At 41.4% G+C, this 9404-nt stretch overlaps 1 protein-coding gene across 1 annotated transcript; it reads left to right on the top strand.

Annotated features, from left to right (window-relative positions):
- The first annotated feature begins 2536 nt into the window (after window positions 1–2536).
- On the top strand, window positions 2537–8367 carry LOC117511606 (SUN domain-containing protein 3-like). The gene is made up of 11 exons (XM_034171573.1): window positions 2537–2876; window positions 4349–4454; window positions 4580–4704; window positions 5072–5197; window positions 5346–5446; window positions 5584–5679; window positions 6315–6393; window positions 7024–7139; window positions 7266–7439; window positions 8019–8108; window positions 8223–8367. Exons 2-11 carry the CDS (start codon window positions 4351–4353, stop codon window positions 8334–8336), a joined length of 1125 nt encoding a protein of 374 aa, XP_034027464.1. The 5' UTR covers window positions 2537–2876; window positions 4349–4350; the 3' UTR covers window positions 8337–8367.
- The last annotated feature ends 1037 nt before the right edge of the window (window positions 8368–9404 follow it).

Raw genomic sequence — 9404 nt, forward strand, 5'->3', positions numbered from 1 at the left:
TCACCATTTCCCTCAAATATTGTTCACAAACCAGTCTAAATCTGTGATAGTGAGCACTTCTCCTTTGCTGAGATAATCCATCCCACCTCACAGGTGTGCCATATCAAGATGCTGATTAGACACCATGATTAGTGCACAGGTGTGCCTTAGACTGCCCACAATAAAAGGCCACTCTGAAAGGTGCAGTTACCAGTCAGTATCTGGTGTGACCACCATTTGCCTCATGCAGTGCAACACATCTCCTTCGCATAGAGTTGATCAGGTTGTCAATTGTGGCCTGTGGAATGTTGGTCCACTCCTCTTCAATGGCTGTGCGAAGTTGCTGGATATTGGCAGGAACTGGTACACGCTGTCGTATACGCCGGTCCAGAGCATCCCAAACATGCTCAATGGGTGACATGTCCGGTGAGTATGCCGGCCATGCAAGAACTGGGACATTTTCAGCTTCCAAGAATTGTGTACAGATCCTTGCAACATGGGTGCATGCATTATCCTGCTGCAACATGAGGTGATGTTCTTGGATGTATGGCACAACAATGTGCCTCAGGATCTCGTCACAGTATCTCTGTGCATTCAAAATGCCATCAATAAAATGCACCTGTGTTCTTCGTCCATAACAGACGCCTGCCCATACCATAACCCCATCACCACCATGGGCCACTCGATCCACAACATTGACATCAGAAAACCGCTCACCCACACGACGCCACACACGCTGTCTGCCATCTGCCCTGGACAGTGTGAACCGGGATTCATCCGTGAAGAGAACACCTCTCCAACGTGCCAAACGCCAGCGAATGTGAGCATTTGCCCACTGAAGTCGGTTACGACGACGAAATGGAGTCAGGTCGAGACCCCGATGAGGACGACAAGCATGCAGATGAGCTTCCCTGAGACGGTTTCTGACAGTTTGTGCATAAATTCTTTGGTTATGCAAACCGATTGTTTCAGCAGCTGTCCGAGTGGCTGGTCTCAGACGATCTTGGAGGTGAACATGCTGGATGTGGAGGTCCTGGGCTGGTGTGGTTACACGTGGTCTGCGGTTGTGAGGCTGGTTGGATGTACTGCCAAATTCTCTGAAACGCCTTTGGAGACAGCTTATGGTAGAGAAATGAACATTCAATACACGAGCAACAGCTCTGGTTGACATTCCTGCTGTCAGCATGCCAACTGCACGCTCCCTCAAATCTTGCGACATCTGTGGCATTGTGCTGTGTGATAAAACTGCACCTTTCAGAGTGGCCTTTTATTGTGGGCAGTCTAAGGCACACCTGTGCACTAATCATGGTGTCTAATCAGCATCTTGATATGGCACACCTGTGAGGTGGGATGGATTATCTCAGCAAAGGAGAAGTGCTCACTATCACAAATTTAGACTGGTTTGTGAACAATATTTGAGGGAAATGGTGATACTGTGTATGTGGAAAAAGTTTTAGATCTTTGAGTTCATCTCATACAAAATGGGAGCAAAACCAAAAGTGTTGCGTTTATATTTTTGTTGAGTGTAGATTAGTTAATGCTCAGTAGTTTCACATTTAGCTGAATATTTACAAACATCAAGTTACATATTTAGCTAAATGTTGAGACAAATATGCACATTAATAAAGAGCTAATTGTTGCTGCCTGAAAGACAGATTACTAAAGTGTCTAATATCAGACATTTAGCATGTCAGGGTGTGTTTATTCAAACTTGCAATCCATGGATAAGCGTTACATTGTAGCCTGCTGTCTTTTGATGTCAATTTCAATTGCAATTTCAGGGGCACTTCTAAAATCTAAAAATAAATAAATAAAATAATTTTTTTAAATGGCTGTTTGTGCAAAATTTTGTGGGTTTTTTTGGGTGGTTTTGCTCAAAGGGGGTCTCACCCGGGGAGTAATTCATTGTAGAACCGCCACTGCTCTCCCCCTTCCCCTCCAATAAATCTGTTTCCATGTAACTAATTAGACAGAAAATATATTTCACACACTTCCAAAAATACACGTTCTTTTCACTTTTGTGTTGTATTTGGAAATTAAGTAACATAGAATGACAACCATTGTTTTGTGTACATTTTTATGACAACAACAACAATAATAATAATAATTCTGATGATGATTAGGATACTCTAAATAAATTAATATATTATATACAGATATAATACATATACAGACAGTAGGAATGGACGTTAATTTCAACAGGGTCCTCAAACGTTCCACAGTGATTCAAGCTGCATATTCATTCATAACGTCAGTGAATAAAATTAAAATCATTTTAACAAATAAACACTAAAACAAACACCATCATTTGATGAAACGTCATAGAATAAATATAATAGCAGACGCTTCGTTCTGACTAAAAGCAGCCAATTAGTGCTCGTAAATGTGAACATATTCTCTTCACTCCCACATATCTGGAGACAACGTGACACAGAATAAGAATCATACTGATTTGTGTACATTTTTTCGGCGCAAGCTGCGTATCTGTGCTGTTAAATGTGAGTTTACGGCGACGAGGTTCAAATGCGCGTTCCCGCGAAGCAGGGGTGCTGAATTCGGCACAACACCTGTCATATCTGACCACGTCAACGTTTGACCGGAAGTGCCTCTCTTTGTGACGTCACGTGTGTTACTTTATGCTTTATGCTTTTGTTCTTTGTGCAGTTTCACTTTAGTTTGAGTCAGTCTGTAGTTTGTGTGGCAGTGTGTGTGTTTAAACCTGCAGCAGTCTGTGTTTTATCTCTCAGTCTGACGGTTTTATTCATATTAACTGATAAGTTATTTGACTGGTGAACTGAGAATTTGGTTCTTAACGTCAGACGAAGTTGCGGTTTGAGGATTTTTCGTGGATTTTGAGAGTTAATCAGCCGCCTGATCGTCACTTCACAACACAACAGGTAAATTATTCAAACATTTAATGATCTGTCTCAGAGGAAATCATGCAGAAAAACAGAAGTTGGCTGGATTTCATGAAACTTTCCAGAAGTGAAGAACAATCATAAAAACTTGGACCCATAACATTTTTTCACTCCATAAAACGTTCTGAACAACTTTAGACAATTTTTTAAAATGATCCACTTTTGGCCATGTTTGCAGTCTCTGCATTGAAATATAGTAAAAAAGGCGATTTTGAAAGTGAATGTTCTCAATTCTCGACGCCTGTATTTCTGTTCCCTGTGTACCAGAATTTAGGAAATATATTTTTCTAAATGTTTTTAGTGTCTGTAGCGTGGCATATTGCAGTGTAAATTAGCAAAGTGACCTTTTTCTGACAGAATGTCAAATTCTCCAGTTACTGTCTGAAAGGAAATTATGGTGTGCGTGTGCGTGTGTGTGTGTGTGTGTGTGTGTGTGTGTGTGTGTGTGTGTGTGTGTGACCGACTCCGATTTTGATGAAATTTTCACCAAATATCCTTCAAGTAGATTGATTTAGGAATGACAAAGTTAGTTTTTCCATGAGGCAAAATTTTACTTGAATTTTGGTCAGTTCAAAATTTAATGTCAAAAAGGCCTCAGATTGTGTTACTATAAAAATATAGCAAAAATGACCAACTTTGACATATCGATTCTCAATTCTCAACAGGTAGACAAAAAAGTGAGTGTGATTCCTCATATGGGGTGCCAGTGACCTTCAAAAACCACTGTTTGTTCTGTGGCATATTTCCTTATATTTCTGTAATTGACACTTTTTAAATCCTATATAATGCAGCAGATAAGAGAATATTTAGAGCAGAATCCTGCAAATGATGATACAAGCATCAAATTCGGCACAAATACTCTTTAGACATTACTATTTTAAAATAACCAATGAGACACCTGAATTTTCAATAGGCAGCCAGGTAGCAGTCAATTGAAGAATTACACAGGCATCAAACTTTAAAATGCTCCAATCATGTTGAAAACTACACCACATTATTTGTCTGATAATAAAGATTCCAAAAAGGTATAGTTTGGACTGTCTATGACTGAATTCCATTGAGTTATGGGGTAAAACAGCAAAAATGGTGAGAAAGGTCAATTTCAGTTTGTACAGGGGTCAAAAGTTAAAGTTGCTCCAATTTTGGTAAAAAATTATGCAAATTATTGGTTGAGTTAATCACATTTTTTTAAAGGAATAGTTTGCGCCGTTATGCTTGGTTATCATCTTACAGGGTAACATATGTCACATGTCATAGAATCCAATGGACGTCGACCTTGTTTGACCTTTACTTTGGACACCAAGCATTCAACACTGTCAAAACTATTCCATTTATTTATCTGTGTCTCATGTCAAGATGTTTGCTCATTGTGTGTTGTTGACTGTCTGAACCCACAAACTGTGTAAATTTGACTGAAATGCAGTCTTTGTGATTATTTTCTGTCTCTCCAGTCATGGCCTGTAGAAGTGCCCGTCTGCTTGCGATGGGCTACTATGTTTATGATGAAGACACTGAGTCCTACAAGAGGACCGTTTGTTACAGAGAGACCCTGGTCAGGTACGTGATCTGCTTCTGTGGCTCTAACTTTAACTCTGATATTCTTTTGGCACTCTGTTTCTTTTCTTTGTCCTCATTATAATTCCTTATGTTGTGTATCCGTGTTTCTCTGTCGCCCCTTCCAGGAATTTCAAGAAGAGGAGGGACACTCATCGTACGGCCGTCAGCCACAACGCCAGCAGTGATTCTGCTGACGTCATGACCAACCTTAACCAGTATGACGATGACCTGGAATCATCTTCCTGTGAAGGTCACTCACAGGCGGACACACACACACACACACACACACACACACACACACACACACACACACACACACACACACACACACACACACACACACACACACACCTGAATCATTATTATTATTATTATTATTATTATTATTATTATTATTATTATTATTATTATTGTTGTTGTTAGTAGTATTTTGTGACATTTTAAACTTTATTACAATACTAAAAATCCAAGAGTTTTTTCTCGTTTATTTTGAATGGCCTCTCATGGCCCTCCTGCAGTACCTTCTCGGTCCACCAGAGGGCAGTGGCCGACACACTGGGGACATAGTACAGAGTCCTGTGACACTGAGAGGTCTCTCTGTGTGGTTTCTTTGACAGGTGGGGACTCACTCCTCCACAAACCAGACCCCACCAGGAGGAAACCAGCAGCCTCCACCAGCTCCACTGATGCTCCACGTCATGGATTTGGTGCCAGGATTTGGATTACTGCCTTCACTTTGATGGGTGAGTGTGAGCCAATCAGCTTCCATCTCAGGTGCATCCTGTGCTTCCTTGATGAATTGTGTTTGGTGATTGGATGTGTTGGATGATTTTTAGCAGCTTGGTGGATTCAGCAGATGTTTGCTTTCTCCTCCCTGTTTTTTTTTTCCAGCTCTTTGGCACCTCCTGCCCACAGTGCCCAGCTTCCACATGATCGGTTCAGCTGTCACTCATCCTGGTGACCTCAGCACCACCAAGGCTCCATCTGTGAAGGTAGACTTCACCTGCAAACACCTGCAGCTCACTGCTGATTTGTGTGTTGGTTAAAGTCATGCAGATTAAATATAATTTATATTTTTAAGACAAGACTGTCTCTTCATATGTCTTGTTACTGTCCACCCACCCAACAGAGTCCATCTTCAGAAGCTGGTCCTGGTCTTGACCACGTCGAGCTCAGCCCAGAGCTGAAAGAGGCTGCTGAGAGGTGGCTCATGGACCGAATCAAGGTACGTGGATATACATGTTGTGTCCATACCCGGGTGGATCTGTAAATTGACACATTTTAAAGTAAAAACACCAAATTTGCACACACATTGTTTTAGATATCATGCCAAGCTCAGTTTTATTAATTAATTTATTTATTTTTTAATCAATGTAATTGTGGCTGGAATGGATTCAGAGTGTCAGACAACAACACTTCATTAGTCTCTGTATGACATCTACTACTATAAGCAACAGATTCATCATCATGACAGCAGCCTGTACTCAAAGTTCTTGAAATGGACCAATATCTCCACCTGGTGGAGATTTAGCATTAATGCAGGTACAATACAGTTTCACCAAGAGCTCTAGTTTAGTAAAAGACAGATCATTTTGAAGATCTTCTGGACCTGCATGGTGGCTGTCTCAGATTTTGCTATTTGCTGAAGATGAAAACTGAATTTGAAATTATCTTCTTCTTCTTAAATATCAAACAATGTGTGCACAAAATTTGGTCCTGTTACCATAAAACGCACAAATTTTAGTCATTCATTTCTTGTGTGGGTTAGCGACGTAGGGATGGGACGGAGTGTAATTTTAAACTTTGTGTGTGTGTGTGTGTGCACATTTGGTCATTTATTGTATGTTGTATATTTTTCAGGAGCAACGTGAGGCTGATCAGCGGCGCTGTGAACGCCCGATTGCAGACAGAATGGCTGACTTTGCTCTGGAGCCTCTAGGTTGGATTACCCCCCCCCAAATATCTGAGTCATGCAACTTCATTCTTCAGTATTTCAAAATATCTGTTTTCATGCCACACTGAAATATTAAAATAAGAATAGAAACGTATCAATATTCCAAAGTCATAGTTCATTAAAATACATCAAAATATGCCTAAACACTCGTTTATTACCTCGCGTGCGAGTTGCCCTGTTAGCGTCCGTATAGCCCCTATGTTACAGAGCTGGATCGAGTCTAAAAGTACATTTTAGGGGTTTATTCCAGTGATACTTTCCAGCTGTGGACATGCTCCATATTTGACCATTTCCCAGATGTACTGGAACAATTGCAGGTGTTTTTATAGCAAATCAGGATAAACAAAAAAGCGACATTAATATCGCTCACTTTCCTTCTAAGTTACACCTGCAATAACGTATTGATGTGTTTTCATGAGCTTTAACTGAGCTCTTCATATCTTCATGTGAGCGGGCCCCCTCATGGAGGCCACCATGTTGGTACAGTAGCCCAGAAGGGACATACTTACCCAGTACAGTGAATTTCTCAGCACACCTGGAATATTGAAGGGTTGCTAACATGTAGGCTAACGCATTTACATTAAATCAATGTTGTTGTTTTTTAATCCTCTGTAGGTGCCACTGTGGTCCAGTCCAGATCGTCTGAGACCCACCACTCTCAGTCCACGTGCAGGACCCTCTTTGGATTTTCTCTGTGGTGTCGCTCTCAGAGTCCACGAGTTGCCATTCAGGTATATTTATTTATTTATTTGAAAATTTTGTTTCGTGTTTCACTCTGTCTGTGTCTCTGAAGATCTTCTTGTCACGATTATCGATTATTTGCTGCTGGGTCTAAATGGTTCTTTGTCTTCTTTCAGGGCTTCCCGGAGCTGCTCCCGGGGAGGTGCTGGCCGTTTCAGGGTCATCAGGGGACTCTGGTCGTCGCTCTGTCGCACCCCGTCAGGATGAGTCACGTGACTTTGGACCACCTGCCGAGCTACAGCTCCCCCAGTGGACGCATTGACTCGGCTCCCAAAGATTTTGAGATCTATGTGAGTGATCACGATCTAGAAAAGAAGCGTGGAACTCCATGACTGATTTATTTACCAACGGAAATGTTCATTTTTTCCGTCTCTAGGATATCCTGTTAATGCATCACTGAGTAACTTGATATGTAACCGATCTGATGATGCAGATGGAAAAGCGCTATATAAATGCAGTCCATTTACCATTTTCTTTTCATGAAAAGGAAAAACAAATTTGTTTTAAACTGCGAGTGACCTCAGAACACAGTGAGGTGCTTTCTTTAGATAGTTTAATGCTAATGCTCAAGCTAACAGGGGCCTAGCTTGGCGTTTAGCTAACATTCAGCAACTTTTCACTAGGAATTTTTTTTTTTTTTTTGGTAAATGTGCAAAAGGAGAAGAAATGATAAAAAAAAAGTGATTCATTATAAACTTGCAGATAATCATTCCATTAAAATCACATGGAATTCTGCTTTTTGAGCTCTTGTTGTTGTGCTAATTAGCATGAGGGTTAGCTGCAGAGGTCTCTGTTCCACACGTTGTTTCTGCGTTTCTGGTCGGTCCCACAAGTTTTATTTCTAACATGTTCCGCTCCGTCTTTCTCAGGGGATGGAGGACAAGGACGACGACGGGACTCTGCTGGGCAAGTTCACGTACGACCAGGACGGAGACCCGACACAGACGTTTGAGCTGCCTGTAAGTTTGAAGAAACATCTAAAGATCTGGTTGCACTTTGTTGTCTAGATATTTGAACTGCACACATCCTAACAGCACTTTTCTCTGCTCCTCTGTTCTTCTCTCCACCTGCAGAAACCCAGCGAGGTCCATCGCTACGTGTCCTTACGTGTGCTCAGCAACTGGGGTCACGCAGAGTACACGTGCGTGTACAGATTCCGTGTGCACGGAACGATGGACGTCACATGATGTTTGAATTAAATTTGTTTGTTTGTTTGTTTTAAATCCTGTAAATAATAAATTGATTTAAATGAAGAAAAACTTGTTCTTTATTTCAGCCACTTTAAACAGAAGTTTAACTCCTTCTTGGCAAAACTGGAGCCTTTCTGACAAACTCCTCTGGACTCATATGAAGAAATAAAACAGGTTCCAGTAACTGAAGAGCTGCTGATACAAATCCCATCTGTGTCTTCATCAGTAAAAAAAAAAAAAAAAAAACGTAGAAAAAAGTGACTCTGGTGTCAGATGAAAAGCCACCATGTAAAAGTTTTCCTTGACTGGATTTGGAACAATTTTGAGGCGGTTTACGAATAAGTAACATTTAATAACAAAAATACTCTGTAATATTTACAATCCTTCTCTGCCCCACTCTGTAAAGCTGGACAAGTGACGCAACACACAAAAGTTGCACAATATATTTTCTCAAACAGCCACAAAAGCCTGTAACTCTTTTAGAGTCATCATGGGTTCTTGATGGCTTCCCTCACTGGTCTCTGTTCAACAGATTTACCAGTTTGATGGGTATCACACATAATTAGTGACTTAGAAATGTACATGTGTCCATCCCCTGACTTTAAAAGAAAACTGGCAGTAATTTAAAATAAATAAATAAATAAAACGTCAAAATACTTATAAGCTATGAAAATGAAAGCTGTTGTGTGGGCCGCTGAAGAGGAGGTACTGCTGGCCCACTACCACCAGAGGGCGCCCTGCTTGGAGTGCGGGCTCCAAGCACGAGAGGGCGCCAGACCCAGAGGAAGTGACAGCTGTCACTCATCACACCAGCTGTCACTCGTCTACACCACTACTTAAGCTGGACTACAACTCCACCTCCCCGCCGAGAAATCGACTACCGAGAGGTACGTTCTCTGCTATCTGACACATTGTGTACTAATCCAGTTCTCATTTGCAGCCGTAGTCTTGTGGACGTTGCCTTATCTGGGACTTCGGCGTTTGGCGTGACGACGACGACTGCGCCTTACTCCCTGGACAGATAAGTGGTACACGAGGGCTGCACGAGTGTGTGATTCGGAGGTG

This window comes from Thalassophryne amazonica, chromosome 6 (genome assembly GCF_902500255.1).
Source record: "Thalassophryne amazonica chromosome 6, fThaAma1.1, whole genome shotgun sequence".
In the NCBI taxonomy this organism is placed as follows: Eukaryota; Metazoa; Chordata; class Actinopteri; order Batrachoidiformes; family Batrachoididae; genus Thalassophryne; species Thalassophryne amazonica.

What these genes read in the sequence shown, in the direction of transcription:
- LOC117511606 (XM_034171573.1), top strand. Translation starts at nt 4,351, where the DNA reads ATGGCCTGTAGAAGTGCCCGTCTGCTTGCGATGGGCTACTATGTTTAT. An exon ending in TACAGAGAGACCCTGGTCAG is followed by an intron (nt 4,455 to 4,579) that starts GTACGTGATCTG and finishes CGCCCCTTCCAG; the next exon opens with GAATTTCAAGAAGAGGAGGG. An exon ending in CCAAAGATTTTGAGATCTAT is followed by an intron (nt 7,440 to 8,018) that starts GTGAGTGATCAC and finishes CGTCTTTCTCAG; the next exon opens with GGGATGGAGGACAAGGACGA.